The sequence below is a fragment of the Balaenoptera musculus genome, chromosome 2 (genome assembly GCF_009873245.2).
Source record: "Balaenoptera musculus isolate JJ_BM4_2016_0621 chromosome 2, mBalMus1.pri.v3, whole genome shotgun sequence".
Lineage (NCBI taxonomy): Eukaryota > Metazoa > Chordata > Mammalia > Artiodactyla > Balaenopteridae > Balaenoptera > Balaenoptera musculus.
Genome location: NC_045786.1, coordinates 62727979 through 62748131, shown reverse-complemented (window position 1 = coordinate 62748131; position 20153 = coordinate 62727979). Strand labels below are relative to the sequence as shown.

Below are 20153 nucleotides of genomic sequence, written 5' to 3'. Positions count from 1 at the left end.
CTGGAGAAATCTCTAGTTGAACATGGCCCCTGTATTATTTTTTATGGCATTGTCAAATTTTTCATATGTTGAACTTCTGAATATCTCCTGACACAGTTTAACTTACCGCCAATGCAGATGAATAAAAGCTGAAGATATTCTGCCGAAATTCTTTCAGAGCTTTTTTAAATACAACATCCACTAGTGTGTCTTTCTTGCTGTCTTCATTATCTAGGTCATTCATCTGGGGACCACAGAAAGAGATTTTGTACACAGTCAACTAAATAGAAAAGAAGTGAATGCCACTCTGGACACATACTGTTTCTTCAACAATGACCGTCCTGAAAGGGCAAACTATCATGGGACCCAGATAAAAGCATGACCAGATAGCCAAAGTTTTATTACTACTAGATGATTTCTAAAGTCCCTTCTAACATTGTATGATTCCACAGTTCTGCTACCAAAAAGACAACTCAAAGTGTGCAATGACAAGCCTCACCTTCCCATACAGAATACAACATGACAGTTACGGTAAAACTGAAGTCAACAGTAAAGCCTAAAACTTTAAATCCTGTCTACGCAGTCTGACTCATACAAATCCTATTATTTGCACCTTTCTGGTAAAGAAACAGACGCTCTAACTTACTGAAGCGTATATACTTTAGGGGGCATATCCTGATATACAAGCATTCCACAGTCAAAGCTGCTCAGGGGCCTAACTGAGCAGGCAAAGTGTACCTTTTTCAGAAGAAATTCATCCATGCTTTTTAAATCACTGGCACTTGCTATGATCTGGACAGAGTCATTTTGCCAATGCATAGACTCCAAAGCCACGCTGCTGATCTTCACATTTCGCTTGCGTCTTGCCTTTGGAGAAGGCTCTTTGTTCTCTTTGAACTCCTTCCGGCAACTCCCAGGCAATTCTGGACTCAAAGGAGGTGTTGGCTGATTCTGAGATGATTCTATAAATCAAGATAGAGTGTCCAAAAAAAATTTCTTTTAGTAAAAATACTGAAATCTCTACATCCTTCTTTTTAAGTTCCTTTAGTAAGTCACTGAAGGAAACATGTAAATATCTGAAAAGTAAAGTAACATTAATGTTTAAGTTCAGGCAGTTAGGCAGTAAATCCAGATTGTACATTTGTACAGAAAATGTATTTAAGAATTATCACTTTTCAATGGGAAATGCTATCGTGTCTCCCAAAGAGATGAGGTCTGATACTGAAAATCTGGATGGAAGTGTCTTGTAGAACTGAAGCCTGGATCCCAAAGACCTCAGTCCCAAAGAAAAGAAAGAAGAGTACACAATCACACTAGCATGTTAAATGCTGACTATTAACCCAGTCATAGCTTTACTATATCTGTTTGAAAGAACATCCAGCTATATACAAATCCAATAAGCCAGTGAAATTTGATAATTATTATTATTTGTTTACTAGGGTCTAAAGCCATAAATGCTTCAGTGACAATATCTGGTGTTAGGCTGGCAACCTCTATTTAGGGAACCAGGTAACTCAACTGGTTCACTTCTGCCTGTGTCTCCTTGCTATTTAGGATTTTCACATATATTTCCCAAATAACTGTATGAATTTCTCAGATAATTCCTGGAATTAACTAGCTCTGTATATAATATTGGAAAACACAACAAATTTTCTCTGCAATTGTTTACACCAGAGAAATTGGGTTCCACGTAGTCCATTATAATCTAGAACTACACTGGATTTGCCAACGCCTACCTGGGGCTTGATGAGAAAGTTGGCCCCATTTCACATATGTTTTCCCCACATATATTTACCTTACCTTCTGTCCAATGGTATATCCTCATTCCATCTAAAAGCTAATTCTGACAATAAAGGAAAAAAAATAGCCTCCTACTTGCTAAATGCCACCTTAGGCAGGAAGTGAAACAAACTTGAGATATGGCACCAGAATAAAAATTATAAAGATATAGGATATAAGTATATTCAAATTGGTGTCAACTAATATTAATTCCATTATATAACCTAGATATATAAGTATCTAATTATTTCATTTAGCAAAGTCAATATCGTTCTTTATACTAAAAGAAATAATAGTTACTAAAGAAACTGTCTATAATACAATTTCAGCATTAAAAACAAGGGCTACCTTAATAAATCTCTACCCAAAGATAAATAAAAAGGCTACAATCAAGTTTTATACATGTATCCTTATTAAGCAAACACACAATGAAGTCTGCTAATAATATATACTTCAACCAAAGAGCTTCCTAATTCCTTCTTGGAAATCAGCAGTGGAGACTATAACTGTGAAATATGAAAAATTTAGAATGACTGCTGTAAACCAGATAAGATAAAACAAAGTGATCCTCTTAGGAATTCCAAATTTTCCAAACTGAACCTGTAGTATTCACTTAATTTACTACTGGCTTTATCCATATCAGTTTGCAAAGTGATAGGAGCAAAGCCACAAGACAGAAAAACAGGGTTCTAATTAAATTTCTACCAGTTTTTCCTTTGACCCACAGATGCCTCCGCTCTGGCTGATCCATTCCCCATGTGAAACTTGATCTTTCCTCCCTTTATCTTATCCTTTGTCCCTTTATTTTTATCTCATTCTAGATGTGAGAAGTTTTGTTTACTTATTTTAACTGGGCCTGTTCTATCTCTTCTTAGAGATAACTTTCTTCCTAGGGTCTCTTTCTATTTTATTCAATACTGATATTTCATCCACCCACCGGTATTTTACCCACTCATTACTACACATCCACCTCTGATGTATATCCCTGTTTAAGATAGCTGGCATCTTTACATGGTAATTAAAAACGTTCATACATACTTGGGCAAAGGGCTTGGGAAGAATGGGCTAATCTTCTAATACTGGGACTATTGGAATCCTTAGAGAGTTAATAATTCTAGCATTTAGAAAGGCCATATCTCAACAGATGAACTAACTGTTGGGTATTTTCTAATGTGCTATGATTGATGCCCTGAAAGTTAAAGTAACAGCTACCACTATAAAGTCCCAGGAACATATAGTAGGTACTTTAGCACAATGGTTATGAATACGGACTCTGGAGCTAGACTGTCTGAATTCAAATCTCAGCTCTGCCAATTGCTACACGTGTATAAGCAAATAACTCCCTGTGCCTCAGTTTTCTTATCTATAAACTGGGAATAATAATCATATCAACCTCAAAAAATTGTTGTGAGGATCAATGGAGTTAATACATACAATATGCTTAGTACAGTGCCTTGTATGTAGTAAGCACTCAAAAATTAGCTGCTGTCATTAATTTTTACTAGGAATATACATTTGTTAAGTGAATGAATGATGGCTAGATTTTTACACTTTAGAAAACTGAGGCTAATCGAAGATTCACAATTGTTCTTGAAGTTGTTGTTACTTCACTGTTTTGTGCCACATTTCCCTGAAACTTCTATTATAGGTAAAATTTAATTTTATAATTATCTATTAGTTAAGGAGGGACTTAACAATCTTGGTCCTATCTCATTAGAATATCTCACCAACAGGATTACCATTACAAATACTAGAGGGATAGTAAACTTTCAGAAAGAGTAAACAGAAATTATGAAGACAATCTCCACCCTTTGTCCATTTTTACCATCTGGAAACTGATGAGCTGGAATCATATCTGAGCCAGCAAAGAGTGCCGAAACCTCCGAATGGGTGGCAGGTTTCACTCTGGTAGTCTTCTTCTCCCCTTGTTTCCCTTTGGCCCAGAATCTCATCTTAGCTCTCTGAGGTCTGTTTACAAAAAAAAAAAAAAGTAACAATGGAAATTAGCATGTCCTATTGACAATATCTGTACGTCACTTTAAGTTATATGAACACCTTTCGTGTGAATTAATTCATTTAACCTTCACAGTTAAGTTTAGTCATAGTTAATCTTCAATTGTACATTTAAACTTCATCTGGAAGGTAAATGATAGTTTCCTCATCTTGAATACAGAAATAATGAGACTCAGGGATGTTAACAAAAACCACCATTTATCTGAGTTGTTATCATGCTCCAGGTACAAGTGCTTATATAGAATTACCTTAATTAACTATAACAACAAGTTTACATTCAAACCATAACCGTTTTTCAGGTGAAAAACTGGTAGCTTAAACATTAGGTAACTTTCCCAAGGTTATACAGCCAGTGAGTAACGAAGTTGAGAATCACACCTACTATGCTCTATATTGTCTCATTCTTAGTGCTTATATACTCTCTCCCATCATATAAATCAAGGAAACGTCCTGAGATAATAACAGTTCACATTTACTGACCATATAGTATATATCCTAACCTCGTACTAGGAGGCTTACTTGTACATTAATTTATTGGTTCCTTTTTTTTTTTGAGCATCTACTAGGAGCCAGGCACTATGCCTTACTTATGATGCCTTCTTTTCACAACTACCATGATAAATAGGTATTTTTATCCTAACTTTACACATGAGCAACCTGAGGCTCAGAGGGCTGATGGAGATGGAAGTTAAAATCAGGTCTGTCTGCTTTTGAAGCCCATGTTCTTTTATCCATGCTTCCTTCTTTTTCTAATAGCTTATTACTAATCCTATACATCCATATAGTATAAATGGAAATTGTTCTACAAGACTTATTACAAATGATAGCATTCTCCGGCCATTCTCATTTCTTTTCTGCTCCCTAGAGCAACCCTTTTGAATTTATTTAGCTGATTCTTTTAATATTTACCATACTTATATTGCTATCATATTTGTGACCACAAATAATAATTAAGCATATTCCAACTCCAGTTCTATACCCTCCACGAACACAGACATCCCCGCAACAGAATATCATAATTTTAGTTAGATCAATACACAGTAGTTTCTTTTAGTAGTATTCACTAATTTTTTTACTCTGTAAATAATATTCACAACTGAGACATACAGTACCCTCCATAACCAATATTTTTCTAGAGTTAGTGTTTTGTTTTACATTTGCACACTTTCCTACACCCAATTCACCTCCAAGTGTCTCCCCATTTGCATCTCTCTCAACATGTTGAAACATAGTAGGTACACCATCAGTTCCATGTTCTTGAAGAAATCTTTCCCAGAGCCATCTAACCTGCTCTAATCTGGCATGGTTCCCTCAGTGATTGCTGTACAACCATCACTTGAAAAGCTTCTTTCACCATCATAATAGAGATGTTTTTTGTCTCTACTGTTTTATGATGACGTGTCTCTTGGTATGGGTCTATCTTCATTCATTATGTTGGGCCCTCAGGGGGCCCTTTCAATCTATAGAAACTCAAGTCCTTCAGTTCCATGAAATTTATTTGAATTAATTTATTTTTACTTTGTCCTATCTTTCCAGAGCTCCTATCAGTGGGTCACTGGATGTCCTGAACTGCTCCTCTAATTTTCCTATCTTTTCTTGTCTCTTCTATCCCTTTGTCTTTTGGCTCAACTTTCTGACAGATGTCCTCAACTTTCTTTCTAACTCTTCTGACTTCTTTATGCTATCACAGTTTCAATTTTCAAATACTCTTTTTTATTATGAATGTTTCCCTTTAAAGTATTCTGTTTGGTTTCATGAATGTAGTTATATTTATTTATGCAGAAGGTCTACTGATAGTTGTATTTGTCTGTCTTGAAGTTTTCCTTCCCCTGTATAGTTTATTGCTTCCAAGTTGTACTGTATCCATTAGTTTTAGATTCTTTCACTTCAGATGTCTCCTCAAATGTGTGGTGATCAAAAGTAGGGTATAAACAAGCTTCTTGGAAGGCCTAGTGTGCATTGGTGGGGCTTCCAAACTGTGGTCGTCCTTGTAGGGTTATCTGGCTGGTCCAATTTGTAGGGAGAGCCCCTGATAGCAATATCTTTAGGTCTTTCCATGAGGGTTGGATGGAAGTCCCAAAGACTCTTTGAATCATCTGCTTAGACAGTCTGTCAAACGTGGAAGCTGAATACAGAAAAAAATCTGGGGGATCTTAATATTCAGTATGTAAACATTCATTAAATCCCCCTGTTCCAAATATGTACCCCAATCCTCAACTGTATCTGGTTACCTCCAAGTGCAGAAATCTTCTGTTTTATCCTTTCCAGAAAATAAATCTCCTGTTTTCTGCTAGGATTGGGGAAGACCAGTCAGCCAGATGCTGCTTTCTCAGTTTTACCCAGTTGGTTTAGGATTCAACTTTCTCCTATCTACAAAGACATTTAAAATTTGTCTATCTACTTTTTGGATTCCACGTTTTTATTATTGCTGTCTCCTGTTGTTTTTGTCCTGTATAGGTTTTGTTATTTTAGGAGGATGTGGAAATTAAATGTATATAGTTAATCTGCTATCTCCACCTGTATGTTTTTTCTATGTTACATTTTGTTTCCCAAAATTTGATCTCCAGCATAATCTGCTCTAGATTTGGGTTACCTTGGATTATGCCTCTACAGTCATTGAGAAAGTGATCTTTAATAGGGTTATGAACCAGATAGATTTCAATGAGATATTCAAGTGTTCAGTGAGGGCCCAATTGCCTTATATAACACAGTAAGGGACAAAGACATATTCTTGATACATAAAAACTTCATATACTCTCCTAAAGAGAACAGAGTTATTTCCTGAAAGTCTTTTCCAGTTCCATTTGTAAAACACTTAACTCAGGACAGAATCCAAGTCCAAAAGTGGAAAATATTTTCAATCTAATCTGGTCTAATCTCTTTTCTTTTACAACCAAAAATCCTAAGTCATATAATGAAGTAAAGACTTTGCCCAAATCACAGTGCTAAACATATAAAAAGACAAAGCTCATTATATATATCTGAATTATTTATGCTACTGTCACACAGTAGGTACTTAGTATTTGTTGAAAAATAAATTTCAAAACTTTCAAAATTGATAGCTATTCTATCAATTATGCTTTTAAAAAGATGCTCAGTATTTAACTATGGTCTATTAGTAAATAAAATTATATTACCCCTATTAACAGTCAGTGTATGCTTTATACCTTATATCTGAATCTGAAGCCTTCTGTCTCACTGCCAACTTCGTAATCTCTCCTTGAGACATGGTCTTATGAAGCTTTGCTTCTTCATCAACTGAGGAAAAACGCTGTGATGTCTGTAATAATTACATATGTAAAGACCTTAAAACCAAGTAATTATATCATAGCACTGTAATTAAAACTCAGGTTATAGAATTATTTGAGAATTACACCTATTAAGAACATTCAAAAATACATTCATATTACTCAGAGATGCATTAAAATAAAAAAACCTACTAAAAACTCCATTAACTTCATACAGTAATCTGAAGTAAAGAGAACTTGGGTCAATGAAAATGCTAAACAGGAACTACTAGCTCATGTTTTCCAACAATTTAACAAAGAATATCAAGTAGGGTGAAAGAAAAAAAAGAACATCAAGTGGAAAAGTAAGAAAAAAATCAAAACCATCTAAAGATAGAGACAAAAGATCCAGGACCTGATAAATCTAGAATACTAAGCATAGTTTTTCATACCTTCTTTTATTTGTCCCTAAAAAGATGATAATTATTTTTATGGCTAACTTGCTATTATAGATTCTTATATCCAGTTAAGGATTGAAAAGAGCTAGAACACAGGAAGATAAGAAAAACCAAAAGACCAAAGAATAAAATATCATTATACTCACTAATGGTCTAAATTATGAACAACTTACATAGCTATAAAACTGGGACCTGAATTTCAATTGATAACTCTTGCTCCATTTGTTTACAATGTGCCCCTTTAAAGACAATACCATTTGGAGGCAGAATTTCTTGTTACCTATTCAAGTCATTTTTCTAATATTTCGTTTTTCTACACTTATAATCTTTTCTTTAACCTTTTGGTCTGCATGACTATGGCCTTATCAACAGAAATAGCAAATATCCTGAGCTGTTAAATTTAAAGAACAGACTTCTGCTTCTGGCCAAGATGGAGTAACAAGAACCTGTTCTATCCTCTTGCCTGAAACAACCAAAAACAAAAACAAAAACTTCGACAAAATAATATGAAACAGGGACTTCACTGGTGGCGCAGTGGTTAAGAATCCACCTGCTGACAACCGGCTACTGAGGGTCCTGTCTTCATCGGTGGGGTGACTCCAACAAAAGGCTAGAGGTGTGAACCCCAGCACCAGCAGAAGTGGAGACCAGCCGTGTGGCTGACAGGGTCTTCCTGTTCCGGCCGGGTGTCAGGCCTGTGCCTCTGAGGTGGGAAAGCCAAGTTCAGGACATTGATCGACCAGAGACCTCCCAGCTCCACATAATATCAAATGGCAAAAGCTCTCCCAGAGACCTCCATCACAATGCTAAGACCCAGCTCCACTCAACAACCAGCAAGCTACAGTGCTGGACACCCTATGCCAAACAACGAATAAGACAGGAACACAACTCCACCCATTAGCAGAAAGGCTGCCTAAAATCATAATAAGGTCGCAGACACCCCAGAACACACCACCGGACACGGTCCTGTCCACCAGAAAGACAAGATCCAGCCTCATCCACAAGAACACAGGCACCAGTTCCCTCCACCAGGAAGCCTACAAAACCCACTGAACCAACCTTAGCCACTGGGGGCAGACACCAAAAACAACAGGAACTACGAACCTGCAGCCAGCGAAAACGAGACCCCAAACACAGTAAGCAAAATGAGAAGACAGAGAAACACACAGCAGCTGAAGGAACAAGGTAAAAACCCACGAGACCAAACAAATGAACAGGAAATAGGCAGTCTACCTGAAAAAGAATTCAGAGTAATAATAGTAAAGATGATCCAAAATCTTGGAAATAGAATGGAGAAAATACAAGAAACATTTAACAAGAACCTAAAAGAACTAAAGAGCAAACAAAAAATGATGAACAACACAATAAATGAAATTAATAATTCTAGAGATGGAATCAATAGCAGAATAACTGAGGCAGAAGAACGGATAAGTGACCTGGAAGATAAAACAGTGGAAATAACTACTGCAGAGCAGAATAAAGAAAAAAGAATGAAAAGAATTGAGCACAGTCTTAGAGATCTCTGGGACAACATTAAACGCACCAACATTTGAATTATAGGGGTCCCAGAAGAAGAAGAGAAAAAGGGACTGAGAAAATATTTGAAGACATTATAGTTGAAAACTTCCCTAATATGGGAAAGGAAATAGTCAATCAAGTTCAGGAAGCACAGAGAGTCCCATACAGGATAAATCCAAGGTGAAACACTCCAAGACATATATTAATCAAAATATCAAAAATTAAACACAAAGAAAAACTATTAAAAGCAGCAAGGGAAAAACAACAAATAACATACAAGAAAACCCCGTAAGGTTAACAGCTGATCTTTCAGCAGAAACTCTGCAAGCCAGAAGGGAGCAACAGGACATATTTAAAGTGAGGAAAGGGAAAAACCTACAACCAAGATTACTCTACCCAGCAAGGATCTCATTCAGATTCGATGGAGAAATTAAAACCTTTATAGACAAGCAAAAGTTAAGAGAATTCAGCACTACCAAACCAGCTTTACAACAAATGCTAAAGGAACTTCTAGGCAGGAAACACAAGAGAAGGAAAAGACCTACAATAACAAACCCAAAACAATTAAGAAAATGGTAATAGGAACATGCATATCGATAATTACCTTAAATGTAAATGGATTAAATGCTCCCATCAAAAACACAGACTGGCTGAATGGATACAAAAACAAGACCCACATATATGCTGTCTACAAGAGACCCACTTCAGACCTAGGGACACATACAGACTGAAAGTGAGGGGATGGAAAAAGATATTCCATGCAAATGAAAATCAAAAGAAAGCTGGAGTAGCAATACTCATATCAGACAAAATAGACTTTAAAATAAAGACTATTACAAGAGACAAAGAAGGACACTACATAATGATCAAGGGATCAATCCAAGAAGAAGATATAACAATTGTAAATATTTTTGCACCCAACATAGGAACACCTCAATACATAAGGCAAATGCTAACAGCCAAAAAGGGGAAATCGACAGTAACACAAACATAGTAGGGGACTTTAACACCCCACTTTCACCAAAGGACAGATCATCCAAAATGAAAATAAGTAAGGCAACACAAGCTTTAAATGGTACATTAAACAAGATGGACTTAATTGATATTTATAGGACATTCCATTCAAAACCAACAGAATACATGTTCTTCTCAAGTGCTGATGGAACATTCTCCAGGATAGATCATATCTTGGGTCATAAATCAAGCCTTGGTAAATTTGAGAAAATTGAAATCATATCAAGTACCTTTTGCAACCACAACGCTATGAGACTAGATATCAATTACAGGAAAAAAATCTGTGAAAAATACAAACACATGGAGGCTAAACAATACACTACTAAATAACCAAGAGATCACTGAAAAAATCAAAGAAGAAATCAAAAAATACCTAGAAACAGATGACAATGAAAACACAATGACCCATAACCTATGGGATGAGGAAAGGAACCAAGATGGCAGAGTAGAAGGACGTGCTCTCACTCCCTCGTGCGAGAACACCAGAATCACAACTACCTGCTGGACAATCATCGACAGGAAGACACTGGAACTCACCAAAAAAGATACCCCACATCCAAAGACAATAGAGAAGCCACAATGAGACGGCATTCACAGTAAAATCAAATCCCATAACTGCTGGGTGGGTGACTCACATACTGGAAAACACTTATACCACAGAAGTCCACCCACTGGAGAGAAGGTTCTGAACCCCACGTCAGGCTTCCCTACCTGGGGGTCCGGCAACGGGAGGAGGAATATCTAGAGAATCCGGCTTTGAAGCCTAGTGGGAATTGACTGCAGGACTTCGACAGGACTGGGGGAAACAGAGACTCCACTCTTGGAGGGCACACACAAAGTAGTGTGCGCATCGGGACCCAGGGGAAGGAGCAGTGACCCCAGGGGAGACTGAACCAGACCTACCTGCTAGTGTTGGAGGGTCTCCTGCAGAGGCGGGGGTGGGGGCTGTGGCTCACTGAGGGGACAAGGACACTGACAGCAGAAGTTCTGGGAAGTACTCCTGGACGTGAGCCCTCCCAGAGTCTGTCATTAGCCCCACCAAAGAGCCCAGGTAGGCTCCAGTGTTGGGTTGCCTCAGGCCAAACAACCAACAGGGAGGGAACCCAGCCCCACCCATCAACAGTCAAGTGGATTAAAGTTTTACTGAGCTCTGCCCACCAGAGCAACAGTCAGCTCTATCCACTACCAGTCCCCCCCATCAAGCCTCTTAGATAGCCTCATCCACCAGAGGGCAGACAGCAGAAGCGAGAAGAACTACAACCCTGCAGCCTGTGGGACAAAAACCACATTCACAGAAAGACAGACAAGATGAAAAGGCAGAGGGCTATGTAACAGAGGAAGGAACAAGATAAAACCCCAGAAAAAAAACTAAATGAAGTGGAGATAGGCAACCTTCCAGAAAAAGAATTCAGAATAATGATAGTGAAGATGATCCAGGACCTCGGAAAAAAAATGGAGGCAAAGATCGAGAAGATGCAAGAAATGTTTAACAAAGACCTAGAAGAATTAAAGAACAAACAAACAAAGATGAACAATACAATAACTGAAATGAAAACTACACTAGAAGGAATCAATAGCACAATAACTGAGGCAGAAGGACAGATAAGTGACCTGGAAGACAATGGTGGAATTCACTGCTGTGGAACACAATAAAGAAAAAAGAATGAAAAGAAATGAAGACAGCCTAAGAGACCTCTGGGACAACATTAAACGCAACAACATTCACATTACAGGGGTTCCAGAAGGAGAAGAGAGAGAGAAAGGACCAGAGAAAATATTTGAAGAGATTATAGTGGAAAACTTCCCTAACATGGGAAAGGAAATAGCCACCCAAGTCCGGTAAGTGCGAGTCCCATACAGGATAAACCCAAGGAGAAACATGCCAAGAAACATAGTAATCAAATTGGCAAAAATTAAAGACACAGAAAAATTACTGAAAGCAGCAAGGGAAAAACGAAAAATAACATACAAGGGAACTCCCATAAGGTTAACAACTGAGTTCTCAGCAGAAACTCTACAAGCCAGAAGGGAGTAGCACGATATACTTAAAGTGATGAAAGGGAAGAAACTACAACCAAGATTACTCTACCCGGCAAGGATCTCATAGAGATTCGATGGAGAAATCAAAAGCTTTACAGACAAGCAAAAGCTAAGAGAACTCAGCACCACCAAACCAGCTCTACAACAAATGCTAAAGGAACTTCTTTAAGTGGGAAACACAAGAGAGAAAAAGGATCTACAAAAACAAACCCAAAACAATTAAGAAAATGGTAATAGGAACATACATATCGATAATTACCTTAAATGTGAATGGATTAAATGCTCCAACCAAAAGACACAGGCTTGCTGAATGGATACAAAAACAAGACCATCTATATGCTGTCTACAAGAGACCCCTTTCAGACCTAGGGACACATACAGACTGAAAGTGAGGGGATGGAAAAAGATATTCCATGCAAATGGAAATCAAAAGAAAGCTGGAGTAGCTACACTCATATCAGATTAAATAGACATTAAAATAAAGATTGTTACAAGAGACAAGGAAGGACACTACATAATGATCAAGGGATCAATCCAAGAAGAAGATATAACAATTATAAATATATATGCACCCAACATAGGAGCACCTCAATACATAAGGCAACTCCTAACAGCTATAAAAGAGGAAATTGACAGTAACACAATAATAGTGGAAGACTTTAACACCTCACTTACACCAATGGACAGGTCATCCAAAATGAAAATAAATAAGGAAACACAAGCTTTAAATGATACATTAAACAAGATGGACTTAATTGACATTTATAGGACATTCCATCCAAAAACAAGAGAATACACATTCTTCTCAAGTGCTCATGGAACATTCTCCAGGATAGAGCACATCTTGGGTCACAAATCAAGCCTTGGTAAATTTAAGAAAATTGAAATCGTATCAAGTATCTTCTCTGACCACAACGCTATGAGACTAGATACCAATTACAGGAAAAGATCTGTAAAAATTACAAACACATGGAGGCTAAACAATACACTACTTAATAACCAAGTGATCACTGAAGAAATCAAAGAGGAAATCAAAAAATACCTAGAAACAATTGACAATGGAGACACGACGACCCAAAACCTATGGGATGCAGCAAAAGCAGTTCTAAGAGGGAAGTTTATAGCAATACAATCCTACCTTAAGAAACAGGAAACATCTCAAGTAAACAACCTAACCTTTCACCTAAAGCAAGTAGAGAAAGAAGAACAAGAAAACCCCAAAGCTGGCAGAAGGAAAGAAATCATAAAGATCAGAGCAGAAATAAATGAAAAAGAAATGATAGCAAAGATCAATAAAACTAAAAGCTGGTTCTTTGAGAAGATAAACAAAATTGATAAACCATTAGCCAGACTATCAAGAAAACAAGGAAGAAGACTCAAATCAATAAAATTAGAAATGAAAAAGGAGAAGTAACAACTGACACTGCAGAAATTCAAAGGATCATGAGAGATTACTACAAGCAACTCTATGCCAATAAAACGGACAACCTGGAAGAAATGGACAAATCCTTAGAAATGCACAACCTGCCGAGACTGAACCAGGAAGAAATAGAAAATATGAACAGACAATCACAAGCACTGAAATTGAAACTGTGATTAAAAATCTTCCAACAGACAAAAGCCCAGGACCAGATGGCTTCACAGGCGAATTCCATCAAACATTTAGAGAAGAACGAACGTACCTATACTTCTCAAACTCTTCCGAAATATAGCAGAGGGAGGACCACTCCCAAACTCATTCTACGAGGCCACCATCACCCTAATACCAAAACCAGACAAAGATGTCGCAAAGAAAGAAAACTACAGGCCAATATCACTGATAAACATAGATGTAAAAATCCTCAACAAAATACTAGCAAACAGAATCCAACAGCACATTAAAAGGATCATACACCATGATCAAGTGGGGTTTATTCCAGGAATGCAAGGATTCTTCAATATACGCAAATCAATCAATGTGATACACCATATTAACAAATTGAAGGAGAAAAACCATATGATCGTCTCAATAGATGCAGAGAAAGCTTTCGACAAAATTCAACACCCATTTATGATAAAAACCCTGCAGAAAGTGGGCATAGAGGGAACTTTCCTCAACATAATAACGGCCATATATGACAAACCCACAGCCAACATCGTCCTCAATAGTGAAAAACTGAAACCATTTCCAGTAAGATCAGGAACAAGACAAGGTTGCCCACTCTCACCACTATTATTCAACATAGTTTTCGAAGTTTTAGCCACAGCAATCAGAGAAGAAAAAGAAATAAAAGGAATCCAAATTGGAAAAGAAGTAAAGCTGTCACTGTTTGCAGATGACATGATACTATACATAGAGAAGCCTAAAGATGCTACCAGAAAACTACTAGAGTTAATCAATGAATCTGGTAAAGTAGCAGGATACAAAATTAAAGCACAGAAATCTATGGCATTCCTATACACTAATGATGAAAAATCTGAAACTGAAATTAAGAAAACACTCCCATTTACTACTGCAACAAAAAGAATAAAATATCTAGGAATAAACCTACCTAAGGAGACAAAAGACCTGTATGCAGAAAATTATAAGACACTGATGAAAGAAATTAAAGATGATACAAATAGATGGAGAGACACACCATGTTCTTGGATTGGAAGAATCAACATTGTGAAAATGACTCTACTACCCAAAGCAATCTACAGATTTAATGCAATCCCTATCAAACTACCACTGGCATTTTTCACAGAACTAGAACAAAAAATTTCACAATTTGTATGGAAACACAAAAGACCCCGAATAGCCAAAGCAATCTTGAGAACGAAAAACAGAGCTGGAGGAATCAGGCTCCCTGACTTCAGACTATACTACAAAGCTACAGTAATCAAGGCAGTATGGTACTGGTACAAAAACAGAAATATAGATCAATGGAACAGGATAGAAAGCCCAGAGATAAACCCACGCACATATGGTCACCTTATCTTTTGATAAAGGAGGCAAGAATATACAGTGGAGAAAAGACAGCCTCTTCAATAAGTGGTGCTGGGAAAACTGGACAGCTACATGTAAAAGTATGAAATTAGAACACTCCCTAACACCATACACAAAAATAAACTCAAAATGGATTAAAGACCTAAATGTAAGGCCAGACACTATCAAACTCTTAGAGGAAAACACAGGCAGAACACTCTATGACATAAATCACAGCAAGATCCTTTTTGACCCAGCTCCTAGAGAAATGGAAATAAAAACAAAAATAAACAAATGGGACCTAATGAAACTTAAAAGCTTTTGCACAGCAAAGGAAACCATAAACAAGACCAAAAGACAACCCTCAGAATGGGAGAAAATATTTGCAAATGAAGCAACTGACAAAGGATTCATCTCCAAGATTTACAAGCAGCTCATGCAGCTCAATATCAAAAAAACAAACAACCCAATCCAAAAATGGGCAGAAGACCTAAACAGACATTTCTCCAAAGATGATATACAGATTGCCAACAAACACATGAAAGAATGCTCAACATCACTAATCATTAGAGAAATGCAAATCAAAACTACAATGAGATATCATCTCACACCAGTCAGAATGGGCATCATCAAAAAATCTACAAACAATAAGTGCTGGAGAGGGTGTGGAGAAAAGGGAACACTCTTGCACTCTTGGTGGGAATGTAAATTGTTACAGCCACTATGGAGAACAGTATGGAGGTTCCTTAAAAAACTTAAAATAGAACTACCATACGACCCAGCAATCCCATTACTGGGGATATACCCCGCGAAAACCAGAATTCAAAAAGAGTCATGTACCACAATGTTCACTGCAGCTCTATTTACAATAGCCAGGACATGGAAGCAACCTAAGTGTTCATCAACAGATGAATGGATAAAGAAGATGTGGCACATATATACAATGGAATATTACTCAGCCATAAAAAGAAACGAAATTGAGTTATTTGTAGTGAGGTGGATGGACCTAGAGTCTGTCATACAGAGTGAAGTAAGTCAGAAAGAGAAAAAGAAATACCATATGCTAACACATATATATGGAATCTAAGAATAAAAAAAAACAGGTCATGAAGAACCTAGGGGCAAGACGGGAATAAAGACACAGACGTACTAGAGAATGGACTTGAGGATATGGGGAGGGGGAGAGGGAAGGGTAAGCTGTGACAAAGTGAGAGAGTGGCATGGACATATATACACTACCAAACGTAAAATAGATAGATAGTGGGAAGCAGCCGCATAGCACAGGGAGATCAGCTCGGGGCTTTGTGACCACCTAGAGGGGTGGGATAGGGAGGGTGGGAGGGAGGGAGATGCAAGAGGGAAGAGATATCGGAACATATGTATATGTATAACTGATTCACTTTGTTATATAGCAGAAACTAACACACCATTGTAAAGCAATTATACTCCAATAAATATGTTAAAAAAAAAAGAAAGAAATGAAATTGGAACAAAGAAATCAATAGCAAAGATCAATAAAACTAAAAGCTGGTTCTTAAAAAAGATAAACAAATTGATAAACCATTATCCAGACTAATCAAGAAAAAAAGGGAGAAGACTCAAATCAATAGAATTAGAAATGAAAAAGGAGAAGTAACAACTAACACTGCAGAGATACAAAGAATCATGAGAGATTACTACAAGCAACTCTATGACAACAAAATGGACAACCTGGAAGAAATGGACAAATTCTTCGAAAAGCACAACCTTCCGAGACTGAACCAGGAAGAAACAGAAAATATAAACAGAGCCATTACAAGCACTGAAATTGAGACTGTGATTAAAAATCTTCCAACAAACAAAAGCCCAGACCCAGATGGCTTCACAGGAGAATTCTATCAAACATTTAGAGAAGAGCTAACACCCATCCTTCTCAAACTCTTCTGAAATACAGCAGAGGGACGAACACTCCCAAACTCATTCTAGGAGGCCACCATCACCCTGATACCAAAACCAGACAAAGATGTCACAAAGAAAGAAAACTACAGGCCAATATCACTGATGAACATGGATGCAAAAATCCTCAACAAAATACTAGCAAATAAAATCCAACAGTACATTAAAAGGATCATACACCATGATCCAGTGGGGTTTATCCCAGGAATGCAAGGATTCTTCAATATATGCAAATCAATGTGATACACCATATTAACAAACTGAAGGAGAAAAACCATATGATCATCTCAACAGATGCAGAGAAAGCTTTCGACAAAATTCAACACCCATTTATGATAAAAACCCTCTAGAAAGTAGGCATAGAGGGAAGCTACCTCAACATAATAAAGGCCATATATGACAAACCCAGAGCCAACATCATTCTCAATGGTGAAAAACTGAAACCATTTCCACTAAGATCAGGAACAAGACAAGGTTGCCCACTCTCACCACTATTATTCAACATAGTTTTGGAAGTTTTAACCATGGCAAACAGAGAAGAAAAAGAAATAAAAGGACTCCAAATCGGAAAAGAAGAAGTAAAACTGTCACTGTCTGCAGATGACAGGATGCTATACATAGATAATCCTAAAGATGCTACCAGAAAACTACTAGAGCAAATCAATGAATTTGGTAAAGTAGCGGGATACAAAATTAATGCACAGAAATCTCTTGCACTCCTATACACTAATGATGAAAATTCTGAAAGAGAAATTAAGGAAACACTCCTATTTACCATTGCAACAAAAAGAATAAAATACCTAGGAATAAACCTACCTAAGGAGACACAAGACCTGTATGCAGAAAACTATAAGACACTGATGAAAGAAACTGAAGATGACACAAACAGATGGAAAGATATACCATGTTCTGGGATTGGAAGGATCAACACTGTGAAAATGACTATACTACCCAAAGCAATCTACAGATTCAATGCAATCCCTATCAAACTACCACTGGCGTTTTTCACAGAACTAGAACAAAAAATTTCACAATTTGTAGGGAAACACAAAAGACCCTGAATAGCCAACGCAATCTTGAGAAAGAAAAACAGAGCTGGAGGAATCAGGCTCCCTGACTTCAGTCTATACTACAAAGCTACAGTAATCAAGACAGTATGGTACTGGCACAAAAACAGAAATATAGATCAATGGAACAGGATAGAAAGTCCAGAGGTAAACCCACGCACATGTGGTCACCTTATTTTTGGTAACGGAGGAAAGGATATACAATGGAGAAAAGACAGCATCTTCTATAAGTGGTGCTGGGAAAACTGGGCAGCTACATGTAAAAGAATGAAATTAGAACACTTCCTAACACCATACACAAAAATAAACTCAAAATAGATTAAAGGCCTAAATGTAAGGCCAGACACTATCAACCTCTTAGAGGAAAACATAAGCAGAACACTCTATGACATAAATCACAGCAAGATCTTTTTAGATCCACCTCCTAGAGTAATGGAAATAAAAACAAAAATAAACAAATGGGACTCAATGGAACTTAAAAGCTTTTGCACAGCAAAGGAAACCATAAACAAGATGAAAAGACAACCCTCAGAATGGGAGAAAATATTTGCAAATGAAGCAATTGACAAAGGATTAATCTCCAAAATTTACAAGCAGCTCATGCACTTCAAAATCAAGAAAACAAACAACCCAATCCAAAAATGGGCAAAAGACCTAAACAGACATTTCTCCAAAGAAGATATACAGTTTGCCAACAAACACATGAAAGGATGCTCAACATCACTAATCATTAGAGAAATGCAAATCAAAACTACAATGAGGTATCACCCCACACCAGTCAGAATGGCCATCATCAAAACATCTACAAACAATAAATGCTGGAGAGGGTGTGGAGAAAAGGGAACCCTCTTGCACTGTTGGTAGGAATGTAAATTGATACAGCCACTATGGAGAACAGTATGGAGGTTCCTTAAGAAACTAAAAATAGAACTACCATATGACCCAGCAATCCCACTACTGGGCAGATACCCTGAGAAAACCAGAATTCAGAAAGAGTCATATACCACAATGTTCACTGCAGCTCTATTTACAATAGCCAGGACATGGAAGCAACCTAAGTGTCCATCGACAGATGAATGGATAAAGAAGATGTGGCACATATATACAATGGAATATTACTCAGCATAAAAAGAAACGAAATTCAGTTATTTGTAGTGAGGTGGATGGACCTACAGACTGTCATACAGAGTGAAGTAAGTCAGAAAGAGAAAAAGAAATACCATATGCTAACAGATATATATAGAATCCAAAAAAAAAACATGGATCTGAAGAACCTAGGGGCAGGACAGGAATAAAGACGCAGATGTAGAGAATGGACTTGAGGACACAGGGAGGGGAAGGGTAAGCTGGGACGAAGTGAGAGAGTGACATGGACTTATATAATATCAAATGTAAAATAGCTAGCTAGTGGGAAGCAGCCGCATAGCATAGGGAGATCAGCTCGGTGCTTTGTGACCACCTAGAGGGGTGGGATAGGTAGGGTGGTGGGAGATGTAAGAGGGAGGAGATATGTGGATATATGTATGTGTATAGCTGATTCACTTGGTTATAAAGCAGAAACTAACACACCATTGTAAAGCAGTTATACTGCAATAGAGATGTTAAAAAAAAAAAAAAAGAATCCACCTGCCAATGCAGGTGACATGGGTTCTATCCCTGGTCCAGGAAGATCCCATGTGCCACGGAGCAACTAAGCTCGTGAGCGACAACTACCGAGCCTGTGCTCTAGAGCCCGTGAGCCACAACTACTGAGCCCGTGTGCTGCAACTACGGAAGCCCACGCGCCTAGAGCCTGTGCTCTGCAGCAAAAGAAGCCACCATTATGAGAAGCCCGCACACTGCAACGAGGAGTAGCCCCCACTCGCCACAACTATAGAAAGCCCAAGTGCAGCAATGAAGACCCAATGCAGCCTAAAAAAAAGAAACAGCAGCTATCAAGATAATGAACAGTTAACCCTGAGAGAGCAAAAACTGGGTAGAAATGAAAGTAGAGTTGAATGAACTCATGAAAGAAATAAAAACACAGTAAAGGTCTTTGGTGGCGCAGTGGTTGGGAGTCCGCCTGCCAGTGCAGGGGATGCGGGTTCAGTCCCTGGTCCGGGAGGATCCCACGTGCCGCGGAGCAGCTGCGCCCGTGCAGCACAACTGTTGAGCCTGCGCTCTGGAGCCCGTGAGC

At 37.8% G+C, this 20153-nt stretch overlaps 1 protein-coding gene across 11 annotated transcripts in view; it reads right to left on the bottom strand.

Moving 5' to 3' along the window:
• MYO9A (myosin IXA) overlaps window positions 1-20153 on the bottom strand; it is a 281728-nt gene that overhangs the window by 60043 nt on the left and 201532 nt on the right. For all 11 annotated transcript variants that reach the window (XM_036842812.1, XM_036842813.1, XM_036842811.1 and 8 more), the window contains 4 exons: window positions 6939-7051; window positions 3584-3726; window positions 718-941; window positions 107-223 (listed from right to left, as the gene is read on the bottom strand). In XM_036842812.1, coding sequence (XP_036698707.1) covers window positions 107-223; window positions 718-941; window positions 3584-3726; window positions 6939-7051 — 597 coding nt within the window. The remainder of the gene's footprint in view (window positions 1-106; window positions 224-717; window positions 942-3583; window positions 3727-6938; window positions 7052-20153) is intronic.